The sequence below is a fragment of the Lepidochelys kempii genome, chromosome 9, assembly GCF_965140285.1.
Source record: "Lepidochelys kempii isolate rLepKem1 chromosome 9, rLepKem1.hap1, whole genome shotgun sequence".
In the NCBI taxonomy this organism is placed as follows: Eukaryota; Metazoa; Chordata; order Testudines; family Cheloniidae; genus Lepidochelys; species Lepidochelys kempii.
In genome coordinates, this window is record NC_136388.1 from 64912213 (window position 1) to 64937045 (window position 24833).

Consider the following 24833-nt stretch of genomic DNA (forward strand, 5'->3'; position numbering starts at 1 on the left):
GCTGCGGGTGTCTAACTGCAGTGTAGGCATAACCTGAGTTTACTCCACATAAGCCACCCCAGATTTGCTAAACGTTACCGCCCTTTCATCCAGGTCCTGAGGATTCCTTCTGAGACATTACCTTCATTTCCTCCTCATTAAGCCCTAAAGACCACTGTTATGTATGCCACAGAATGCGGACAATCTCCAAACCAAGGAAGACACCTGTGCACACCTCTGTGGCAACACTGTACAAAACTCAGTGCTGAAATGGGGCATACTTCATCCTTCCAAGTACACATGCATCTCATCATATCACAACAGCAGCTCCGTCAACCTCCAACTTATTTGTCCCTCATTCAATACAGCTACAAATAACACAATGAAGGCATTTGGAATGCATGCAGATAAAAATGCTGGAATTCAAATCTGTGGAGACTGCCACAAATTCTCATAGAACAGCCTCATCTCTATTAATTATGCTTCCCCCACTGCTTATTGAACTATTGCCAGTAGTTAGTGCCAGCTCCAGGGGACAGCTAAGGTTGTGTTGCGGGGGAGCATGTACCCCAGTTTTGCATTTCCCTGATTTTCAAGAGGTTTAAGTTTAGACTCTCTCCACATTCTAGAAGGGCACAAGGCACCACTGGGCAACCTCAATTCCACACTAATGAAGTTTTTGGACATTTAATATTTAGCCATGTTACTTCTACCCATGCCTCAAAAGGATTTGGCCACACTATAATCATGGAGTTTAAAAGCAAAACAGGTTTAAAACCATTGCCTTATGTACTTTTATACCAAGCAAACAACCAAAACTAAACTGTTCAGACTGAGCTGCTTGGCTGAGATGAACACAAAGCACTAGTTTCAGCCCACCTAGCAGAGTACCAATGCTTGAAAACACAAGTCAACTCAAGCAGTGCAAGAGGGGGGACAGTTCTCTAGCTGAATTCTCAAGGTGGAGTGACTGATTCAGAGTGGCCCCCCACTATTGTGCTGCCAATCATTGCTCACACCCTTACCTGCTGCAGGAATAGGATAGCATAGCCCGTCAGGGCTGGGTGGTGGACAATGTTGAAGCTGTTCCTGACCTCCTGCACTCTGGTTTTCTTCAGTACTTCCGGATCTAGGCGAATGCCCTGAGGGTGGATATCCTTCTGGAATGCACTGGATGTCCACAGACAGCCCACCATGGCCATTATGTACTGGTTGTACTCTTGGTAAGTCTGGCTACTGAACTTGAATTGCAGTATTGTCTGATGGGATCAGAAAACAATTCTGTTGCACTGGTGTACTACCCTTATTCCTTGCAACAGTGTCATTAAAGCACTGCCTCCCCAACAACTTGTTTATAACCCTTTTATTACTGTCCACAGTACTTTACTGCAAAGGTTTGTTCATACTACCTTTTTAATCAGCTCATTTTCTTTCGCAGCTACCAAGTTGGTTCGATACCTAAAGGAATGAACAAATGGAAGAGACTTAAGTGCCCTCTGAATTCTAATGCAGATAAATACTAGAGAAAGACAGGTGTGCTGCTTCAGAACAAGTAAGGCAGCTTTTATCCGACACTAGTAAGACCGAGCTTTCCTCCTCCTCCAATTATAAATAAGGCTACCTTTTAGTCACAGGTATTTTTGGTAAAAATCATGGACAGTAAACAAAAATTCATGGCCTGTCCATGACTTGTACTATATACCCCTAACTAAAACTTGGGCTGGGGGGCCATGGGTCCTCTGCGGGGAGGGGGCGGTCCAGGAGTGCTGCGGGTGCTGGTGGCCCGAGATCCCCGCTGGTGCTGGCGGGAGGGGGAAGGAAGGCAGGTAGCGGTGTGCGGCCCAGGACCCTTGCTGGTGCTGCGGGGGGGAGGAGGAGGGAGGCCAGCTCCGCAGAGCTCCCCTGAAGCGGCTAGCATGTCCCTGCAGCTCCTAGCAGGAGGGAAGGCCAAGGGGGCACTGTGCGCTGCCCCCTCCACAAGCGCTGGCTCCACAGCTCCCATTGGCTGGGAACCGCAACCAATGGGAGCTGCGGGGTGGTGCCTACAGGCAGGGGCAGCATGCAGAGCCCCCTGGCCTCTCTGCCTACGAGCTGCAGGGACGTGCCGGCCGCTTCTGGGGAGCCTCCCTCCTTCCCCCCCGGTGAGGTAAGTGCCACCCCTTACCACAACCTCTTACCCCAGCCCTGAGCCCCTCCCACTCCCAAACTGCTGCTGCTGGCCCAGGGGTTGCCCAGTTTAGGCAGCCTGAGCCAGCCACTGCAGAAGTCACGGAATCCGTGACCTCTGTGACGGACACGGAGCGTTAAATTATAAACACTGATGGAAGGATGAGTTCAAAGGGACTTCACCACTTGGCACAGGACCAGCCTCCATCCAGGGACTAGGGAGAAGGAAGATACTAAGAGATGAGCTCTCGTTCAACTAACAAACTTTGAGGTTCCTTAGTAACAGAGAATATAGGACGGGAAGGGACCTCCTTGTTGCATGAGCAATGTGTTCCAAATCAAATCAGGGACAAAATCACCTTCATACAACTCAACAGGCTATATGCAGTGTGCAGCCCTGAAATCTAGCACAAAAATGCAACGTGCTTTTAAAAAGGAGCCTGTCATTCAACAAGTAATAGAACCTGACAGTTTTTCTGTATAAATAAGCACTAGCTGCTCTTATCTCTCGGAGAGCGCACGGTCACTTTAATTACCCTGCAGTCTCCTTAGAGAGAAAGCCACATGGACAGCCCTACGCCAGCTGTCAGCAATTGGCTACTTTTCTTATCTGATGCAACCACTGGAACACACACCACCAAGAACAGCAGCAGTTTAGTAGGTCCTACAGAGAAATGAACAATGCTCTCTCCAGACCTACAGGCAGCCTCCAGGCCTTCTAGACTCAGAGGCAGCAAAACCCCTCATACTCAGTGCTGCCCTAAACAGGGCAGCTCAGCACAGTACTCCTCTTTCTGCAAATGTGAGTCTAATGGTTAGAGCAGAGGTTCTTAACCTTTTTCTTTGAGGCCCCCACAACATGCTAAAAAACTCCAGGGCCCATCTGTGCTGCAATAACTGATTTTCTGCATATAAAAGCCAGGGCTGGCATTAGGGGGTAGCAAGCAGGGCAATTGCCTGGGGCCCCATGCCACAGGGGCCCCCACAAAGCCACATTACTCAAGCTTTGGCTTCAGCCCCAGGTGGCAGGGCTCAGGGACTTGGGCTTCAGCCCCATGCAGTGGGGCTTCAGCTTTCTGCCCTGGGCCCCAGCAAGTCTAATGTTGGCCGTGCTTGGAGGCCCCCCGAAACCTGCTTGAGGACCTCGGACCCCTGGTTGAGAACTACGGGGTTAGAGCACAAGCCTGGGAGTTTGATGCTCTAGGCATCAGTCAGGAATTGAACCTGTTAGGTGAGTTACTTAAGGTCTTAAAGTATTAAGAGAATACCTCCCTCCCTCCCTCCGAAATGGCATCAGTGACCTGAAACTAGTTTCTGTTGTTATTTGGGATAACAATATAGAAAAGGTTGAAAATCACTGCTGTAAAGTATATGGCCAGCACTCAGAATAGCCCAAGAACTCCCACTCCTGCCCCTTTCACACAGAGAGTGGGAGAGAACACAGAAGACTTCATGGAATTCCCATGCTCTTGTTTGACAACAGAGAGAGGCATCTCCCCAACGGATGATCAGAATAGAAGATGTGATAAAGTCAAAAGACCTCCCCATCTTTGGTACCTGTACATAATGTAGCAGAGCTGGTTCAGACTGACAGAATCCATGCTGAGCAGTGCTGGGTAGAAAACTCCAGGAGGAGGCATCAACAACAAGGGTAGGTTATACTTAAGATAGACATCGCACACCTGCAGGAAGGAAACAAATCCATACAGCTTGTTACAACCACCGTTATCAATTCCTACAACACCTACAGAGAAAAACGAGCATTACATCACTTGTCTGCGCTCCTATTAACTGACACCTTGGAAGGGAAGGTGGGAGAGAAGCAATTCCATTTGTTCCCTCCCTAACCACATCATCAAGTCTTTCATAGATTCCAAAGCCAGAAGGCACCACTATGACCATCTAGTCTGACCTCCTGCATAAGACAGGCCATAGAACTTCCCCAATATAATTCCTAGAGCAGATCTATTGGAAAAACATCCAATCTTAATTTCAAAAATTGCCACTGATGTAGAATCCACCATGACCCTCGAGCAGGAGCTTGTGTAAATGTCTGTCTAAACCCTGAAAATTGGCCTACACTCATGCACTGGGTAGTGGAAATCTAATTTTTCCCTTTAGAGACTATACAGCAGCCACTTTCTCTCTGATACTTCTGTATCTGTAGCTCAGGTCTGGTCCAGTCCAAGCTAACAGCAAGTCTGGGTTAGGTATTACCAGTGAATCACATAATTGAGATCAAATAAATTTTATCAGTTAGACAGTTCAAGTAGCAATAATTGGCCACAGCAGAAAGCTTTGCCCTCAAGAGATTTTAAATTAAAATGCTGTTTTTGTGCACTTTGAATTGAATTTGTTTCCCTCTACATATAGCTTGATACAGAAAAGATGTGATTTAGTCATGATTTAAAATCAGCAGGCAGTAAACCTTGATTTAAAATCAGTTTTAATCTTATTTTGCATTTGTACTTTTCAGGTTATTCTTCTAAAGGAAGGTTGATTCTCATTGGTGGGTAACCATTAAAACACAGGATTTGCAATTAAATAAATGTATGCTAAAATTGGTACTTTTTGCCAACTGCGAGATTACACTATATATGCATTTATTAAATCAATTATATAGATTAATAAAGTAAAAATTAAGAATCTGAATTAATGCATTACATTAGAAGAGGGTGATGGATGCATTTTGGATTTAGTAGATTAATATTTTACACTCATGATTTGTATCACATTGTATATGGATAGAAACAAATTCAATTCAAAGGACAAACAGTTAAATAAAACTACCTTAAATGTGCTGGACACAAGAAAAAAAAATCAAAATATGTTTTACGTTTAAATAACTAACTGATCTGTTAAATAAAGGAAGTATTAGTAAATTGAACTAATTACTTCTGGTCACAATATCCTTTAAGATTTTAGAACTAGGATGCCTCATCATATCACACATTGTTTTTATTCACTGATTGAAAGACGAAGACAAGTTTTTTTGCTTTTTCAGCTCCTCATCAATTTCTCAACTTTGAATGAACTAGTTGATTCAACCAGTTCTGTCAAAAGCTGGATTAGCACTTCAATAAACTCTGGTTCCAGATGTTTAGCCAGAGACTTCCTCCAGGTTTAGTAGTTTGACTTTATTTAAAAAACTTTGGCCACAAACACGGACTTGAGCGTTGGTTTTAAATTTTAAGAAGATTTTAATAGATTATAGTAAGTTTAGACCCTAACATTGTCGTCAGTTTCAGATAGGTTTATTTTTAAAACGAAAAAGTAATTTAAATAAAATCCCTTTATTTTTAAATCATTTTAAACTCTCTGAAACAAATAGTAAAGAAAAGGTCTTACTTTTTTCAGAAAAATATTTTAAAAAGGATTGAAATTTGAGTTTTTTCTAGTTAGTTTAAAAAGATTCAGGTTGGTAGTATCCCTTTAATATCTTGCTATTGTGTGTGAGAGAATATCAATAGTACCCAACCCCCCCTAAAAAAACAAATACAAAAATTCTCTAGGATAGCTACTTGGATCCATGCTTTAGGGCTTCAGCTGGTCTCCTGGAAGGGTCAGGCTGTATAGAAAATTCTCTCAGATGCTTGGCTTTTGCTCACATGCTCAGGATCAGACTGCCCTTTTTGGGTCCAGGAAGGAATTGTCCCCCAGGTCAGATTGGCAGGGACCCTCTGATTTTTTTGCCTTCCACTGGAACATGGGCCTTAGGTTGCATGGGTTGGGAACATGGGGCTTGCTAGGATCATCTGGTCATCTCCCACCTACTCAATTCCGTGCAAATACAGAGACCCTGGGCATTAATATGTCTTGGTCCCCCCTATTCTCTGTCTGTGGCACACAATTTCGTCTCCAGGAGGACTGAAGTACTGGAGTCAAAAAAAAAAAAAATCTAGATTAGATTAAATTTGGGGTAAACTGGGTGGAGTTTAGTGGCCTGAAATGTGCAGGTCAGACTAGACGATCTGGTAGTCCCTTCTGGCCTTAAACTTGGATGCAGAAGCTATCATCTATGACTAGTGGACCTGTCCAGCAATTAGAAGGCTCTAGCACTTAATCAAGCATAACATCTAAAAATTATTAGAAGGAAGGATACATTATGCTCTTGCACAATGAGTGGAAACTGCTCTTAGAGAAGTGGGACATCTTAAAATGCTAAGAGTAATGGGATATACATACTGTCTCATAGAAATCCAGAATAAAGTACAGCAAGAAAGTAGCATTGTTCTCCAAACGCAGTGCTACAGTGGAGATCCACCCTACAAAGTGGATCAGCTCAGCCACAGAGTTCACCAGTCCAGAAAGAGTGGTGTTCCTACAACAGCAGTCGGAGAAACAGACAATGTTAACACAACTCGTCAGCTTTAAAATACAGAACAGAGTTAAGCAGCATGACAAGAGAACTCTAGGTTTCCCCACCCTCAGTGTTGAAGTCAGCAACATTAACTTGGATACATTCACAAATTAAACAGAACAGAGTTATCCAAAATACTACACAAAATATGGCCACGTCTTCATTGCTGGAGGGCTCTTGACTTCAATCTGCTGACTTTTGGGCCTGTATGTTCTCAATGTTAGTATTTTTACTAACATAGCTTTTTGCATCACTGCTTCAGTATTACAGCCTCAAGCCTGGATTGACAAAAACTAACCCCAACCTGCCTGCTTTGTGGTCTAAGATAAGTTGGGATATTTACATTTTGACAATTTAAAAAGCGCTCATAAGTCAGAAAGGAAGGGATATGAATTAAATGTTCAGATACTATGATGAAGAGTTGGGTATGAGAACCGAGGCAGATGATTGTTCTTTTCTAAGCCTAGAAAATACTGCGTGTCAAGTTTCAGAGTAACAGCCGTGTTAGTCTGTATTCACAAAAAGAAAAGGAGTACTTGTGGCAGTCTCTAAGGTGCCACAAGTACTCCTTTTCTTTTTGTTTGTGTCAAGTAGAAATGAGTGAAAAAGGAATTTTGACTTGGGGAACACAAAGATTATGCGGAGGCTATCCAGCCATACTCCGGAACTCCCTTAAAAAAATGCTGTAAGTGTGGTTCATGCTATTGGTACATTCATTCTACTTTGAGTACTACATTGCTGAAAAGACATGCAAAACATTAAGATATGTACTTTTAATGACATTACTGCAAGATACAAGATATGAATAAACTGTTTCATAGCAACCTTAATAGAAGTGATTGCAATAAATTAAAAATAAAATAAAGAACAGGATTCACAACTAAGCTAAATTTTCACAGAAGCAGTAAAGCATTTTCTGACTCTCTAATCAGCATTTGTGGTGGGGAATAAAAACAGGATATTTTCATGAGCATCACACACAAATACTGCATTGTGTGCAATTCAGATGAACTTACAAAGGACTGATTTTAGGATCAGACTCCATATCCAACTGCATTACATGCCAATTCAGCCAGTTCTGCAACAGCTCCTTCAGACTCTCAAGAACACTACACTGCAAGAGGGAAAAAGCAGTGGATTATGTACATTGTAGAGGAATGTCTGAATGCTAAATAAAAATAGGCCATCATTTTCAAAGTATACTGTGAAGGTTTCAGATAGTTTATCATCAGGACTATGAGAAAGAGAGAGCTAGCTGAAACCTCCATGTAGGACACCTGCACTCAAGGCAGGGAGATTAACAAAGGGTGTAACAACTGCAGGGACACAGAACTCAGGCTGAAACGATGAAACAAAAGAAAAGCTGTCTTGCTGGATTATACCAACCTAAATCAGCATCATGGTGGGTGCAAAATATATTTGTATTTCCAATTCAAACACCGTGCCTTATTTCCAGTTGAAATTGCTTAATTAAAAATAAGAAAAGAAAAGGGCCAGGGGCTTCCTAAAATAGTTACCTCCCCACTATACATTTTAACCCTCTCTGTAAACTGGAGAGGACCCATGCTGGACAGGCCCAGATCCAGCACCAAACTGGGAAGCCCATTTTACTGTCTGTAGATTGCTTCACCTACTTCCCCTAGTGGGAACAGCAATACCAAGTAAATCTGCATGTGACCAATATAATGTCCTTGAATTACCTTAAAATAAAGGGATGATGTGAAAAAAAGCTGTGCCAGAGGTTCACAAAGATGTGGTTTCATTTCTGAAAACAGAGGAGAGAAGTCAAATATCTGTGGAAGAATCCAATCCAGCCAGACCAGATATAGTTCAAGATCATAGTCTAGACTACATACCCGAGAAGCTGCTGAGGGGGATCCAGCTCACCAGCCTGAGGATTTGCGATCGACAGCAGAAACCATCCCAGAGGGGAAGGCTCTTATACAAGAATTCTTCACAGGAAGAGAACCCCTCCTGAAGGGTACAAGATTAAAACCTTCAAAAAAAAAAAAAATCACAATCCCTTCCCTTTTCCAATTCCCCGCCACAATTCACTAGAGAAGGGCAGAGACCCTCCTTCTTCCCCTCCCTCATGCAATCCGTCAGCTAATGACTGCAGCTTCCCAAATTATCATTCTTCCAGAAAGAGGAGACAGTTCAGCAACCTGGACTTGCCCTGCGAATGCATTTTTGCTAATCTCTTATTGCTGTTTCTAAGATTGTAATCTTTAAGGCATCCCACAGGAAATGGATGAGCCACAAATACATCCTAAGCAAAAGGCTTAATTGAGTACAGGGCTTCATTAAGTAGGTGCTTACCTGCAAGAAACACTCCGTCTTGTAGACGATATCCAGGAAGTCCTTGAACTCTTCTTCATACTGCTGATTATCAAGCTTATACCAAGTGCATTCTAAACCAGAGGGAATAAAGAAACAGAGTACAAGGAGTACAGACAAGGATGCAACAACCAGAAGCAGAATCACTGCAGACTACGTGGCTCTGGGAAGAAGGATAAAGGAGTTTGAGGTGCAAGTGGTGTTCTCATCCATCCTCCCCGTGGAAGGAAAAGGCCTGGGTAGAGACTGTCGAATCGTGGAAGTCAACGAATGGCTATGCAGGTGGTGTCGGAGAGAAGGCTTTGGATTCTTTGACCATGGGATGGTGTTCCAAGAAGGAGTGCTAGGCAGAGACGGGCTCCACCTAACGAAGAGAGGGAAGAGCATCTTCGCAAGCAGGCTGGCTAACCTAGTGAGGAGGGCTTTAAACTAGGTTCACTGGGGGAAGGAGACCAAAGCCCTGAGGTAAGTGGGGAAGTGGGATACCGGGAGGAGGCACGAGCAGAAGCGCGTGAGAGGGGAGGGCTCCTGCCTCATACTGAGAAAGAGGGGTGATCAGCAGGTTACCTCAAGTGCCTATATACAAATGCATGAAGCCTGGGAAACAAGCAGGGAGAACTGGAAGTCCTGGCACAGTCAAGAAATTATGATGTGATTGGAATAACAGAGACTTGGTGGGATAACTCACATGACTGGAGTACTGTCACGGATGGATATAAGCTGTTCAGGAAGGACAGAAAAGGTGGGGGAGTTGCACTGTGTGTAAGAGAGCAGTATGACTGCTCAGAGCTCCGGTATGAAACTGCAGAAAAACCTGAGAGTCTCTGGATTAAGTTTAGAAGAGTGAGCAACAAGGGTGATGTCATGGTGGGAGTCTATTATAGACCACCAGACCAGGGGGATGAGGTGGATGAGGCTTTCTTCCAGCAACTCGCAGAAGTTACTAGATTGCAGGCCCTGGTTTTCATGGGAGACTTCAATCACCCTGACATCTGCTGGGAGAGCAATACAGCGGTGCACAGGCAATCCAGGAAGTTTTTGGAAAATGTAGGGGACAATTTCCTGGTGCAAGTGCTGGAGGAACCAATTAGGGGCAGAGCTCTTCTTGACCTGCTGCTCACAAACCGGGAAGAATTAGTAGGGGAAGGAAAAGTGGATGGGAACCTGGGAGGCAGTGATGAAATGGTCGAGTTCAGGATCCTAACACAAGGAAGAAAGGAGAGCAGCAGAATACAGACCCTGGACTTCAGAAAAGCAGACTTTGACTCCCTCAGGGAACTGATGGGCAACATCCCCTGGGAGAATAACATGAGGGGGAAAGGAGTCCAGGAGAGCTGGCTGTATTCTAAAGAATCCTTATTAAGGTTACAGAGACAAACCATCCCAATGTGTAGAAAGAATAGTAAATATGGCAGGTGATCAGCTTGGCTTAACAGTGAAATCCTTGCTGATCTTAAGTACAAAAGAGAAGCTTACAAGAAGTGGAAGATTGGACAAATGACCAGGGATGAATATAAAAATATTGCTCGGGCTTGCAGGAGTGAAATGAGGAAGCCCAAATCAAACCTGGAGTTGCAGCTAGCAAGAGATGTTAAGGGTAACAAGAAGGGTTTCTTCAGGTATGTTAGCAACAAGAAGAAAGCCAAGGAAAGTGTGGGCCCCTTACTGAATGAGGGAGGCAACCTAGTGACAGAGGATGTGGAAAAAGCTAATGTACTCAATGTTTTTTTTGCCTCCGTCTTCACGAACAAGGTCAGCTCCCAGACTGCTGCACTGGGCAGCACAGCATGGGGAGAAGGTGACCAGCCCTCTGTGGAGAAAGAAGTGGTTCGGGACTATTTAGAAAGGCTGGAAGAGCACAAAGTCCCTGGGGCCGGATGCTTTGCACCTGAGAGTTCTAAAGGAGTTGGCGGATGTGATTGCAGAGCCAGTGGCCATTATCTTTGAAAACTCATGACGATCAGGGGAGGTCCCAGATGACTGGAAAAAGGCTAATGTAGTGCCCATCATTAAAAAAGGGAAGAAGGAGGATCCTGGGAACTACAGACCAGTCAGTCTCACCTCAGTCCCTGGAAAAATCATGGAGTAGGTCCTCAAGGAATCAATTCTGAAGCACTTAGAGGAGAGGAAAGTGATCAGGAACAGTCAGCATGGATTCACCAAGGGCAAGTCATGCCTGACTAATCTAATTGCCTTCTATGACGAGATAACTGGCTCTGTGGATGAAGGGAAAGCAGTGGACGTGTTGTTCCTTGACTTTAGCAAAACTTTTGACACGGTCTCCTACAGTATTCTTGTCAGCAAGTTAAAGAAGTATGGGCTGGATTAATGGACTATAAGGTGGATAGAAAGCTGGCTAGATTGTCGGGCTCAACGGGTAGTGATCAATGGCTCCATGTCTAGTTGGCAGCTGCTATCAAATGGAGTGCCTCAGGGGTCGGTCCTGGGGCCGGTTTTGTTCAATATCTTCATAAATGATCTGGAGGATGGTGTGGATTGCACCCTCAACAAGTTTGCAGATGACACTAAACTGGGAGGAGAGGTAGATATGCTGGAGGGTAGGGGTAGGATACAGAGGAACCTAGACAAATTGGAGGATTGGGCCAAAAGAAATCTGATGAGGTTCAACAAGGATAAGTGCAGAGTCCTGCACTTAGGACAGAAGAATCCAATGCACTGCTACAGACTAGGGACTGAATGGCTCGGCAGCAGTTCTGCAGAAAAGGACCTAGGGGTTACAGTGGACGAGAAGTTGGATATGAGTCAACAGCGTGCCCTTGTTGCCAAGAAGGCCAATGGCATTTTGGGATGTATAAGTAGGGGCATCGCCAGCAGATCGAGGGATGTGATCGTTCCCCTCTATTCGACATTGGTGAGGCCTCATCTGGAGTACTGTGTCCAGTTTTGGGCCCCACACTACAAGAAGGATGTGGAAAAATTGGAAAGAGTCCAGCGGAGGGCAACAAAAATGATTAGGGGACTGGAACACATGACTTATGAGGAGGGGCTGAGGGAACTGGGGATGTTTAGTCTTCAGAAGAGAAGAATGAGGGGGGATTTGATAGCTGCTGTCAACTACCTGAAAGGGGGTTCCAAAGAGGATGGATCTAGACTGTTCTCAGTGGTAGCAGATGACAGGACAAGGAGTAATGGTCTCAAGTTGCAGTGGGAGAGATTTAGGTTGGGTATTAGGAAAAAATTTTTCACTATGAGGGTGGTGAAACACTGGAATGCATTACCTAGGGAGGTGGTGGAATCTCTTTCCCTAGAAGTTTTTAAGGTCAGGCTTGACAAAGCCCTGGCTGGGATGATTTAGTCGGGGATCGGTCCTGCTTTGAGCAGGGGGTTGGAGTAGATGACCTCCTAAGGTCCCTTCCAACCCTGATATTCTATGAATAGAAACCCCCCCTTCCCTGGACGGGTACTGTTAAAGTCAATGCTGTCATCTCAGATATTTTTATGTACCAGTAAAACAACAATCACATATGCCTGTACAGCTAAGTACCATTACAGCCTCAAAGATATCCTTTTTCCTCCTCACCATACCTGGTAATGTTAAGTTCTTACCTTCTTGAAGAGTCTGGCCCATCCAATAGTAGAGCCTCAAGTAGATAGATTCATCTTTGACACAATTAATGTAGTGAAGCAGCAAGGAGTTCCTCAGCACTGAGCCCATCTGGGAAGGAAACTGCAAGAGAAACCAGGACAACCAGCTATTGAATGTCTGCTTCTGAAAGGTGCCAGAACAAAGCTGACACTATCAGAGTAGTCCAAACCCTTTCCACCAGGGAATACACACAGGTCCCAGGTTTTCATATCACTCCCCAATATAGTATATCCCTTTGGAGATGGAGAACATGTGCACCTATTCCCCAATAAATAGGTTATTGATATATATATCCCTGGGTCACCTTTAAGATTACACATGCTCATGCTGAGGCCTTCATGACACTCACCTCTAGGCGGTGGATGTTCTGTAAGAGCTGGGAGAAGGTGTGTAGCTGCTCCACTGGGAAAGATTCACTGTGATTGAGGATGTCAGCATGGTTGATCTCCTTGCTCCTAGTTGGATTGTTCGTGTTGGTGCTGCATGCAGGCAAAATCAACTGGGTATTCCATTTCTGGAGAGAGAAACAGGAAACCAAAATTAATAGTAGCAAACAGGATTTCAGTGCAGTCAGATAAATACACTATAAACAAGACAACCAATATTAGCCCAAACTGGGAATCACTCACTCACTCGCTATCCTGCAAAGTGCTATCCTGTGAATCATATCCCAGACTTGCAATATAAAGGCAGAGTTTCCCATTAAGTTACACTACCTTCCCCAATGTCTATCCAGACCCCAGCTCCTTTCCACAATTCAGCATGCTTGGCATTGTCTAGGATTCACATAAGTTCTCATAACTTACTCTTTTCCGGGACTGAGGGTGACATGTGCCTAGAATCAGTTGCTGGGATGTTGGAGACGTTCCCTGATTTCTTCGCCTTATGGTGTTGATTGCTGCCTTCCACAGGCTTTCTGAGTTCTTGAAGTAGGTCTGAAAACACAATCCAGGCACCTATGTGTGAGGCCAAACTAAGGCAGAGTGACAGAAAAATCAATTGCCAATTTGATACATGTCACTACAGTGACATTTATGTGCTCTATTGTAAGGACTGCGCTTGACAGTCCTAAAGGTGCTATGTTTCTCTGTCACAGTACAGTACAGCTTTTATTTCTCTGGACTCATTATCCTTTAACTACAATCTGAAAGATGTGTAAGTAATTTTCAAGGCATATGACCTTTCTCTAAAAGGTAAGAAAAAAAAGTCCCCGGGATCTCAAAAGCATAGGAATTTGCATCTATTTTAGGATCTTGATGCTGATATGCTGTCCATTCATAAAGACTGGATCTAAAGTATTTCATGTATTAAATAAAACCCGCCCAGGTATGTGTGTGTGTTTATAGTGAAGATCCCATGCATTCAAACAGCAGTGAGATCTACCATAGAAGAGAACTGGGTAATCACAGCTTTCATTGAACATTGGATTAAGTTTCTAAATATCATGGCTGTGAAGAAAGCTTTTGAAATACAAACCAAATGCAAAATTGCCAGCATAAGTCTTTATCTGAACAAAGTCTGCACCACTGAAGTTACAATCAGTTTTTAAATCATAACCCTTAATTAATGCAAGCCCCCAACCCTAATGTGGCAACTCTAAAGTTGCCTTATGAACCAATTTAACTAAAATAGATTTAAAAAAAATTTATGAGGTGAACTGGCCTAAGCCTGGAAATATCTATCTCCAATGCATGTGTGGGTACCAAAAGTTCCATCTACTCCCACCGATAAATCTGCAGCACAATGAAAACTGCAAATTTGGGGCAACGTAAAATAATCTGAAATGAACATTAAAACAAATGCCACAAAGAAAACTTGACTGATTGTGTAACTTGCTTTCATACTGTAGTTAGTAAAAGCCTCAATTTTTAGACCTGGACAAATCTGCCTCACTGGAGTGCCAGAAAAACCAGGCAGCCTTGCTGCAAAATGTAGGTTTTGTTTGCTGCAGAGTTCTTGGGGGTCTTTGTATAGTATGAAGCATATAAATAAGAGTCAATGTACATATCTTAACTTCACCAAATACCTTGCTGCGTACACAGCACACAAACATTTATGAAAATAAAGCCATCCAGTCTGTTCCTACCTTGAAACTCCCCCTAATCCACCTCAGAACACATTGTAATCTTCCCCACCATTACTTTTCATATAGCTAAAACTTTCACTGTGGGTCAGGGCCCCAAAGTGGGTTGCAACACCATTTTAATGGTGTCTCCAGGGTTTGCTTAGACTTCCTGGGGCCCAGGGCCGAAGCCCGAGCCCCACCGCGAGTAGCCAAAGCTGAAACCCGAGGGCTTCAGCCCTGGGCGGCGGGGCTCAGGTTACAAGCCCCCCCCGTCTGGGGCTGAAGCCCTTGGGCTTTGGCTTTTCCTCTCCCTGGGGTGGTGGGGCTCATGCTTTGGCCCCCGCACGTGGGGTAGTGGGACTCAGGGGGGCTCGGGTTTTGGTCCCCCATCCTGGGGTCATGTAGTAATTTTTGTTGTCAGAAGGGGGTCACAGTGCAATGAAGTTTGAGAACCCCCGATCTAATGTTTACTCTGACTGGTGTCTTCCATTATTATTATTGTGCTGCAGCAGCACCCAAAGGTGTTTGGACAATGCCCAGCAAACTCATAGGAAGATATTACCTTCCCCCACAGCACTTATGATCATATTTACAAGACATAAAAAGAGTACAACAATAGGAGGGAAACAGGCAAGGGAAGATGAGAGTAAGGACACGGTTACACCTGCTTGCTGTGTGCCCTTCTCTGCTGAATTGTTTTATAGGTCTTCTCATTTCAGTATAAATAAATGGTAGAAATTCCATTGAAAACTAATGGTTTCATTTTACTGAGTGGAGAGAGGGTACAGAATTATTCTTTCACCACTGAATTATGAGGCAAAGCTGCTTATGTAGGAAGGACAGTACACACTTTAATCCCAACACGGACACATGAGAGTCACTCCATTCCTCACCTTCATCTTTGCAGGCAAAGTTATAGACACCAGCTCAGGGCAGAAAAGTTTGTACAGGGATAGCAGAGCCTGGAGGTGAGGCTGCATTCCCTGGAAGAAAAAGAAAAGAGTTAAAATGTGCACCATAAGAAACAGCAAGAGTGAGACTTGGTCTTTAATGCTTCAGTGGCCTTGAGCAGTTTCGAACAGAAAGCCATCCGTCCTAATTAACCTCTGCAAAAACTTCAGCAGCAGAGCCCCAAGTTATTTGCTTCCTGCCATTGCCAGATCCTAATAAAAAACAGTATAGCTGAAAGTGGACAGTTTGATGGTTTTAAAAAGTTAAATTATTTTCTTGGCATTTTTGTATTCTGAGAATCCAACATAAAGATGAAGACAGCTATTTTAATGGCAATAGCTTTGGTGGGTGGAAGAAGGGAGGGAGGGAGAGAGAGAGAGTCCTCAACATCCAAGTGTTGAGTATCTTTCACATTTTTCAGTTTTCCACCCCCTATGTCCTGCACTGTGTGAAACATTTCAGAGTCAATAAAACCCAGAAGTGTTATAGTTGGAGAGACTAAAGCTCTCTCCCAAATTATTTACATTCTGTGTCTGCATTTATATTCTGTGTCTGCATTCTAATACTATGTTGGACAGCTTGTTAGCCATCAGTGTGTTTTACGGTCCATGATCTCACTTGGTAGATCTTTTAAAAATCTCAGTTTGCCTGTAGGAGGTAGGGAAAGAGCAGTAGCTGCTCCTCCCTCTGGGTTCAGGTTCCCACTACCTTTCTAGTATGGGGAAAAGAGATGTTGAGATAACCAAAAAGTTGCTGCAGTTGGGAGTCTAACGCAAGAGTATGTAACAAAGGAAAATAAATGCTGTCCAAGATTGATTATAGATGCAAGAGAAGACAAGGAAATGGAGGACACCTAGAGAAGGGCAGACAGGGGATTGGCAGCAAAGGGAAAGAGAGAACACAAAAAGAACCGATCAAACAGAAAGAAAAAAGGTATAGAGAATAAAAGTATGGGTTAGAAGAAGCAGTTTGGTGGTTAGAAGAAGTGACCTGGCATCAACATCCCAGGCTTTATTCCTGGCTCTGATACTGACATGGGTACCATGAGCAGGTCACAGCATTTGTGCCTCAGTTTCCCTTTCATATAATGGCGATATCTGCCCACTGTTTTGATATTCTTGGATAACAGTGCTACAGAAGTATAAGAAATATGAAGTGAACAGGAGAGTGGAAGATAAGAGAGAGAGTGCAGGAAAGGAAAAGGGAAGCTAAGAGATGGCTTTCAAATTTGTTTAATTTTATCTTCTCTAGCTGTAAAATGTGTAATTTTTGTAACTTTTTTGTAAGTATCATTGTGTGGGTGCTTGGAAGGGACACAAGGTCCAAATTAGGGATGTGTGCAGGTTTGGAACAGCCCTTGTGCTAAATGGCAAGCTGTGTGCGCAAACTGTGGCAATCCAAAGGCTGGAAGCTACTGTTTTGAAGTCTAACCACCTCATCCTTTGCAATGATATCTGCCATTCCTGTGAAAACATTAACCATAAGAGTTGTAAGCCTAATTCCAGTTACCTTGCTTACTTGTTTCAGGATTTCTAGTGACTCACCATCTTTGCCTGTAGATCTACCAGTCTCCTCACACGAAAAGGCTTAACTGTGAAAAGAAAAAACATTTAAGAACATTATGGGTAGAATATAACATATCAGACATTTCGGTACAAACGAGAAGCTTCTTAGCCAATACACCAAAACAGATCAAGCTACACATGGAAAAGGGCAGAAACAGCAGGAACAGACAGACCAATCATCAGCTTTATGCAGAAATTACTGGTCAAGGGTTTTTGGCCTGTTATACAAGTCAGCCTAAAAGAGTATAATGAGTCCTTTCTGGTCTTAAAATTGATGAATTTTTGAAGCCATCATGTTAGCACTGCAGGAAGAAAGCACTGGGGAAGATAATGGTCATCACTTTTCTGAGCACATTAAACCAGCCCTGTATCACACAAATGGATGGTCAATGCATATTTATGTTCTGTATGACCAAATCAACTGGAGCCATAGGAGCAGTCAGGAAGCTGACGGAATGGACTCACCGCTCTCTCTTCTGGTTAGCAGATACAGTAGATGACAAACATAGGGGCACTGCAGAGAAAAAGGATCAGTAAGCAATCTGATTCATCAGGATGGTTAATAGGCTAAATTCAGAAACTACTTCCACTGGACACAACTAACAGGCTGGTATCTCATACTGAAGTAAATCTCCTCAGGATCCTGCTGAGATACCGAGGTTGAAGTGCTTCAATCAGTTCCCAGGATGCAGAACATGCACCAGATTCCTCAGAAAGAAGTCCTTGCTGTCATATGTATACAGTGCCAGTACAATTCTGCATTAGAACTGACAACCAATGTGTATGCCAATAGTTTCATTTGACACCATTATGCACATTCCTTGGTGAAGCTGTTCAGTCAGGGTCCATTTGGGAGAGGGCCCTTGTTTCTCAAATGAGGGCTAATCAATTCAGAAGTTGGTGAGCAAAAGGACATGAATTATTGTATCAAAAACAGCTTCTTTTATCAGCGCTTATAATTGAGGCAAATGCACTGGGGGTCTGGCATTGATTTCTCTGTGCCAGATATTAATCTTTGCTGCACTTTCAACTGACCTATTCCTAAAGAGTAGGAATTCAGTTGTAGGAATCCAATTTTCAGCAGAGGTCACAAGCAAAGCTGAGCAAGACCAGCCAAACATACTGCAGGAAATACACCAAAGAGGATATAAGTCTACTGTACTGCAGTACATTTTAAACAACAGACATCATGCAGGACTTTTCACAATGAACAGCAATTAATGTGTCTGCTCTCTCATGGAAAATACCTATAGGATTTAATAGAAAATACTCTCACTATACTATATTTTTAAAAACCCTACAGAAATAGAATGATGCTCCTGCTAGAGTATTCCTTATGTCCATTAAAAAATTCTACAGAAATGGCCTCATTCTCTCAAATTCTATAGGTTTCTAGCATAATTTCTATAGAACTCTATGTATCTTCATTTGTTTGATGTTTTCTAACAGTCCCAGAGGGCAACATATGAAAATGTTACATGCTTTTCTGACCCCAAGTACAGTTCTGAAGAGATCAGTATTTCACACCTTCCCGACATGAAACAATGGGTGGTGACCATAAAATACTTCTGTAACTACCATATAAAAAAAAGTCACGACTGCCTGATTCCCACTTAAGTTATATTTATCTTAGGTGAAATAGCATTTGGATTCTGTTTATTAAATAAACATTGCTTTAAAAGACTCTTTTTTTGCCTAAGGTGTGCAGTCAGTTCCATCCTGGGACCTGGAGGTTTTACCTGTTCGCTGCCTGACATTAAAGGCAATGCTAGACACTGCAGTGTCACACTGTCTCTTGGGAACTGAGATAGCATTCACTGTCACTCTGCTCTTGTTACAGAGCATGAAGTCCTCGATAATCATTTACACAACCTTGCTGTAGGTGCCCAAACTAGAGTAATCTTATGTTGAACTTCCATGCTGGGTGTCCTAGGTTCAGAAGAAATTTTGGAATCATTGGAAAAAAGCAGAGTGAAGAGGGCCAGTCACTCTACTATAAACACATACTCCAGCACTAGAGGAAAGGGCTCCACTCTAGTTACTCCTGACCAGCATAAATGAGACGTACAGTTCAGGTGAACACTCTAAATTCGTTCAGAGCCAAAGGAACATTCTCTTGTTCTCCTTACCAGCTTCTCATCTTGCAGGGAGCAGAAGAAGAAGCCGTAGAGCGCATGAAGCTTTTCTTTGTGATCAATGAAGTCAAACATTGCAATCAGCCATCTTAAGAAGAGCAGCTGCAGTGAAACAAGAGAATCACCCTGCAGTAAATGAGGGAAAAGACCAGACAGACTGAACACCACCCCATTCCAGATGATTTATTTAAAGTTGTACACCCTCCTTGAGATCAGCAAGGCAGCCAGGGAACATTTTGAAGTTTGGTATAGCCAATCTCTTTGTAATGGTGTTAAAGCTTGGGAGAGCAGTAAACACTAAACTTAGAATGAAAAAAGTGCCCTGTTTTTGAGCACATGCTAACCTCTAGGGAACTGTTCACTTGAATTTAGACTGCTCTGACTAGTCTCCCATGCAGACCAGTCAGATTTATGGGATTCCAAGACAAAGGCTTCAATCTATGCACCTTCAAGGATTATTAGAGGCCATATTTTGTTCAGACCTTGAATTATCATGATAGGCAGGAACGTCTTGCTGCCTTTTGGGGAAATGTTTGACACCACAGGCATATTGAACATCTTGATGTAAGTAGCTTCCCTAAGAAACTCAAAAGTACAGAACTCTGTTAAAGACCTGCTATTCCAGTGCTAGGCTTCTCTGCAGTTTTGCTAACGGGTACCAACTATGTGATGACTATGCACATTAAGCCTCTGGATTTCCTCTTCCTACAAGCAGCCTGCTCTGAATCATCTGTCCCCAGTAGCTATTACTACTACAAGTGTTTGTAAAGTTACCTGGGTGCTGCCAGAGCATTTGCCAACACAGAGCCAGGATACTGCTGAAACCACTGAATTTTCTGCTATTACTGAGGCTGGAATCAGGCACTTCAAGATCCGACTATTTACTGTATCAGCTAGAAAAGAGACCATGTAGAGTGAGACATTGCTTCAAGTTCCAGGTTCTTTGGCATGTCATATGCAGGTGAGACCATTATGTCCTTTCTGGGACAGATTATTTACCTATTTGCAGCTATCACAGGCTGGAAAAAGAATTTAACAAGGACTTACTGGAAAAAATTCTTACAAAAAGCTTTAAGACTGGTTAATAGTCAAAAAGTAGGAACCTGATTCTCCTCACACCAGTTTTACAGACGTGCAACTCCATTAACTTCAATGCAGTTACTCTGGATTTACAGTAGCATAACTAAGAGGAAAAAAAATACAGCCAGTTGACATGCATACTGCCTTTATTAGCCTAGATACCTGGAGTATTATGGAAGTATGAGCTGAAGGAAAAAAAGGAATTTCCTTTGAATCAGCACAAGGTCAGAGTATCCGAAACCATTTCAGATTATAAATCCAAGTGGCCTGAAAGCTAAAACCACCACCACTTTCCTATTTTATTAGCCAGTTCCAAGTTCATCCTAACTACAGTTATTGTCTAGTGGACATAAAATTGGACCACCCCAGGACTTTAGTTAAAGAACTAAACACTATTTAAATACTAGAGTCAGGCAAAAGTAACATGAATTCTTTATAGCTAATATTTGACTAAGGAACAAACAACATAAGAAAATAATACAAAACACACACATTAGCAGCTGTTCTTTTGTTGCCATACAGTGTCTGAGTCAGTAGCTTGACAGTGCTTGAAAGGGACTTGGACTACAAGCCAACACTATTCAATACTGGTCTATGATGTAAAGCACTAGTGTGCCTATTTTAAACTCATAGACTTTAAAGGTCAGAAGGGACGACTGTGATCCATGTAGTCTGACCTCCTGCACCTTGCAGGCCACAGGACCTCACCTGCCCATTCCTGTAATGGGCCCCTAACCTCTGGTTAAGTTACTGAAGTCCTCAAACCATGATTTAAGACTTAATGTTACAAAGAATTACTAATTTACACTAGTTTAAACCTGCAAGTGACCTATGCCCCATGCTACAGAGAAAGACGAATTCCCCCAGGGTCTCTGCCAGTCTGACATAAGGGAAAATTTAAATGAACCTGGCAGGTCAAATATGGACTAAAATTTGAGTTTTGTAAACATAAAACCAACAAACATTTCCCTAGCTCTTTTCAAAATTTCAAATAGAGTATATTGAATGGCATTCATTACAACATTTGCAACATGGTGCTAGTACACCAGAGCTAGAAAGTGAAACTGACTAGTCTATCGTGATTACTCAGGATAAGGGAAAAGTAAAAATATCAGAGTAAGAGTGAGAACTGAATTAAGTGTTTAAAATTTCACTTATGATTTGTAATGTTATCTACATGTAAAATGTGAGATTGTCAGTTGCACATCAATTTAGTTTTGTAAAGAACCAATTATTTTAGGCCAACAAAAAGGGACCTACTAAAGTTGTAATAACCAGAAGAAAAATATCCTCCACGCTCTAACATGCATCTTTAGTTTTTTGAGGTAGAGGATTGTTATTTGTTTTAAATCCATTGGCTCATCACCAATTTAAAAAAAAAATGATGGCCAGTAATTTTGAAGAACACACTTATCGAGTCTGCACCGACACTCCTTTCCTTTGTCCCTATGAGACATTGCAAAAGTTGAAGCTAAAAATAAGCAGTCATGTCAGTTGCATGTCAAGGGAGAAGAAACCCAAACAATCCCCAGCATGTAAGAGGAGAGAAAGGTTTTTAGGGACTACAAGCCTTTAAGAGATTTTATAAAGTAAGTGAAACAGCAGTAATTTTTTAAAATTTGAAGACAAGCAGTAATCCAATATTTTTTTTATATATATTTGCAATTTTTATCTGAAGCATTCCCTGTCCCTACTAAGTTTGCTGCACTTATTTTAGCAAGAACTCAGAATTTACATTAAAGAACTTTAAGGATGCTGTAAATTTACAGTAAGGGACAAACCATGACAAAATAACCATCATAACATATTCTCTCAAAGCCATGGATATGGTAAAAAAGTGGCGTCTTCCTTCCCTCCCACATTCACAGTGAACATGCTAGCAATTTCTGAATGTTTTACCAAGGTGGCCACTGAGTGCAACATTCAGCAACACATCAAGTCCTTCTGGGGATAATCCTCTCTGCAGGGCAATGTTTTCCACAGTAGCCAAGTGTTTCTGCAGAACCTCATTCTTTTTCAGTGGAATGTAGTCTTTAACTAAAAGAAGAAAAAAATTTAGGGATTAAAGTGCATCCTAATAATCAGCCTCCTGAGAAATGTGTATGTCCACATGCATTCTGTCCCCAAATCTGTCTTCTGCTCATAGTTTACCACTTTAAGAGAAAACACCCTGGTTTTCAAAAGCTTCTGTCCACCCACAGCTCCCATTAATGGTTCCCCTGTATAGTTTGTTTTCTCTGTCTGGGTGTTTTACAAAGCAATTGCGGGGGCGGGGGGAGAGAAGAAGAGAGAGAAGAGACTCAAGATAGGAAAAATGATTATAACACCACAAAAACAGCCAGATGGACTCAAATTGTATGTGAAACTATTTTAATCTCATTTAAAAATGGACTAGATTTCAAGTTGATAGTGCCCTTTTCAATATCAGAAGCAAAGTCATATCACTGCTCTTACCTCTCTCAAAATAGGTCAGAGCTTGCTCCAGATGGTCTTGTGTGCTGTTGCCTGCCTGGTCACTGGCAGATTGCTGCTTCTCCTTCTCATGTTTCTGTGCACTTTTCAAGTCCAGAGTCTTTGGGCCAGTTGTTCTCTCTCCTATTTGCCATGCAGAGAAGCTACTATGGCGAACCTGCAAAGTCTGCTTTGGATTCTTGGCATTCTCTCTTTGCTGCATCCCTTCAGTCTCCCAGCTGGGAAGGGCGAATTAAGTACTCACTCATCTGCCAGTCTGGTTCCAAATCTTTCCCCCAAAGAGGCAAGAATATAAATCAAGGCCCCACAGCCAGATATACCCCCAGCAGTTGAAGAACATCAAAGAGCCACTTGCCTGCAAGAAGATGAAAGTCAGTTTATCCACAGGTTTCAGAGCCTTTCCAAAAAACCCACTAAAGGATCCAGCATAATGTAACTATGACTGGCCATAAACCACTTAGAGCATCATGTGCCCCAGAAAGGTCAGATAATCCAGTTAGAAGAGTACCTATATACACAGGCCATCCAGTGTGTACATACAAGCCCAATTCTTCCCTCCAGCAGAGAAAGATGAAGGAAAGCTCACAAGTAGGGATTTTTAAAGGGAAATGTCATCTTGAAAATTAAATGTCTGAAAGACATTTACAATTGTAATATATAACACTGAAAACATTAGCAAAAATAATCAAATTATTTTTCCAGTTTATTTTGTGCATTTGGCACCATTTGTGCACTGTCAGTTTTATTGTTTTATTGGGGACAACTTTCCATCCCAAGGACCCTCAACTTGTGAGTTATGACCCCCTACAAGGTAGAATTTGCAATTTTGCCACAGCCAGAGACTTGATATTTTTTATCTCCCTGTCCTGCAGGGACCTGCCTTAAGCTACCTCTTGTTGTTCTCTGGCTTTCCCTTCAAGGGGAAGTTAAGTAGCAGGGGAGGTTGCAACCACGGGCTCTTTTCTATGGATTAGCACTTGCAGTCTGACTTTCTCCTCTAGCACTCAGACCAAAACACCAAGCAGAATGCTTGCTAGCCCACCACAGAAATGACACCAGGGATTACTATTCTACCCCAGGCACGAGCAGTTTGGTATTGTTGGCTCTCCAGCCCACCAAACTCCCCCTGGCTGGAAAGGTTCTTAGATACATCAGCAGCAGAGCAGAAAAACAGGCATCTAATAACACATAGCACATATATTCTACAATTAATCAGCGTTTAAACATTCAAGTTGACAGGGCCCCTTTAAATAACCCACCGTTCTGAATTTCCAGTGAAGGGGGAAAGAACGGTGCAGAGACAGAAACAGGACCGTGAGCAGTCAAATCAGGCAGGAGCCTGGCCATCGCCCACGCGTCTAGTGATCCCTGCTCCGCGGGCGCTCACCCCACGCTCCCCACCTCCTGGGCCACTGCTCGGCCCCCGCAGCACACCCCTGCAGCAGGGCCCTCTGCATGGAGCACCCAAAGGCCTCTGGGCTGCTCGGAGCTGCCCCGGCCCCAGCGGCGCTCAGAGCCCGACCCTGGACAGGACCGCGAGGTCCCCAGCTCTTCTGCGCCGCAAGCCCTTGGGCCCTGCACGAGAACTGTCGGCCCCCGCTTCCCTCACCCCCCCGGGCACGGAGAGGGTCACCGACCGGCCCCCTGGTAACACGCCTGTCCCCCGAGTATCTACGTCCTCAGGTGGCTGCCCACGCTGCCATGGTAACACCCCCACTTTACCTGACTCCACTGGTACCGGTTTTTTTTTTTAACCGTCCGATCAATTCAAACCCCCGCGCCACTCCCCAAACATGCGCAGATCGCAATTGTAAGGGAGCAGAGAGAGAGGAGATGATCATTGCGCACGCGTGCGGAGCCCTCGGGTGCGGATTGGTCGGCAAAAACTGACCTCATCAGAGCGTCAATGTTCCTTGTGAGCATGCGCAATTCTCGCGCGGGCGGGGGGAAAGAAGCGGGATGTCTTTACGCATGCGTATTAAGGTGATTGAGGTTCGTGACTGGGTTATGCGCCTGCTCAGTGCTATGGAGGACTTTTTTTGTCGGTTGGGTCAGGTGGTCACGTGACTGCAGCGGTATTGCCGCGCGGGGCGGAGGAAGAACCTTTAGATAGCCA

At 43.3% G+C, this 24833-nt stretch overlaps 1 protein-coding gene across 3 annotated transcripts in view; it reads right to left on the reverse strand.

The window, feature by feature from the left end:
* Nucleotides 1-24626, reverse strand: part of CENPI (centromere protein I) — a 28830-nt gene extending 4204 nt beyond the window's left edge. The window contains exons 1-19 of one of the 3 annotated variants that reach the window (XM_073360815.2): nucleotides 24440-24626; nucleotides 22700-23072; nucleotides 22145-22282; nucleotides 19940-20058; nucleotides 19160-19267; nucleotides 17496-17544; nucleotides 17010-17056; nucleotides 15408-15497; nucleotides 13256-13384; nucleotides 12799-12963; nucleotides 12410-12530; nucleotides 8825-8916; nucleotides 8362-8479; nucleotides 8206-8270; nucleotides 7522-7619; nucleotides 6331-6466; nucleotides 3703-3827; nucleotides 1389-1437; nucleotides 1005-1238 (exon numbers count right to left, since the gene is read on the reverse strand). In XM_073360815.2, the coding sequence (XP_073216916.1) occupies nucleotides 1005-1238; nucleotides 1389-1437; nucleotides 3703-3827; nucleotides 6331-6466; nucleotides 7522-7619; nucleotides 8206-8270; nucleotides 8362-8479; nucleotides 8825-8916; nucleotides 12410-12530; nucleotides 12799-12963; nucleotides 13256-13384; nucleotides 15408-15497; nucleotides 17010-17056; nucleotides 17496-17544; nucleotides 19160-19267; nucleotides 19940-20058; nucleotides 22145-22282; nucleotides 22700-22919 (2103 nt within the window). In that variant the 5' untranslated portion in view covers nucleotides 22920-23072; nucleotides 24440-24626. Of the gene's footprint in view, nucleotides 1-1004; nucleotides 1239-1388; nucleotides 1438-3702; nucleotides 3828-6330; nucleotides 6467-7521; nucleotides 7620-8205; nucleotides 8271-8361; nucleotides 8480-8824; nucleotides 8917-12409; nucleotides 12531-12798; nucleotides 12964-13255; nucleotides 13385-15407; nucleotides 15498-17009; nucleotides 17057-17495; nucleotides 17545-19159; nucleotides 19268-19939; nucleotides 20059-22144; nucleotides 22283-22699; nucleotides 23073-24439 lie in introns of those variants that run through there. The other 2 variants (XM_073360816.2, XM_073360817.2) reach the window with 2 other exon arrangements.
* Between the last annotated feature and the right edge of the window lie 207 nt (nucleotides 24627-24833).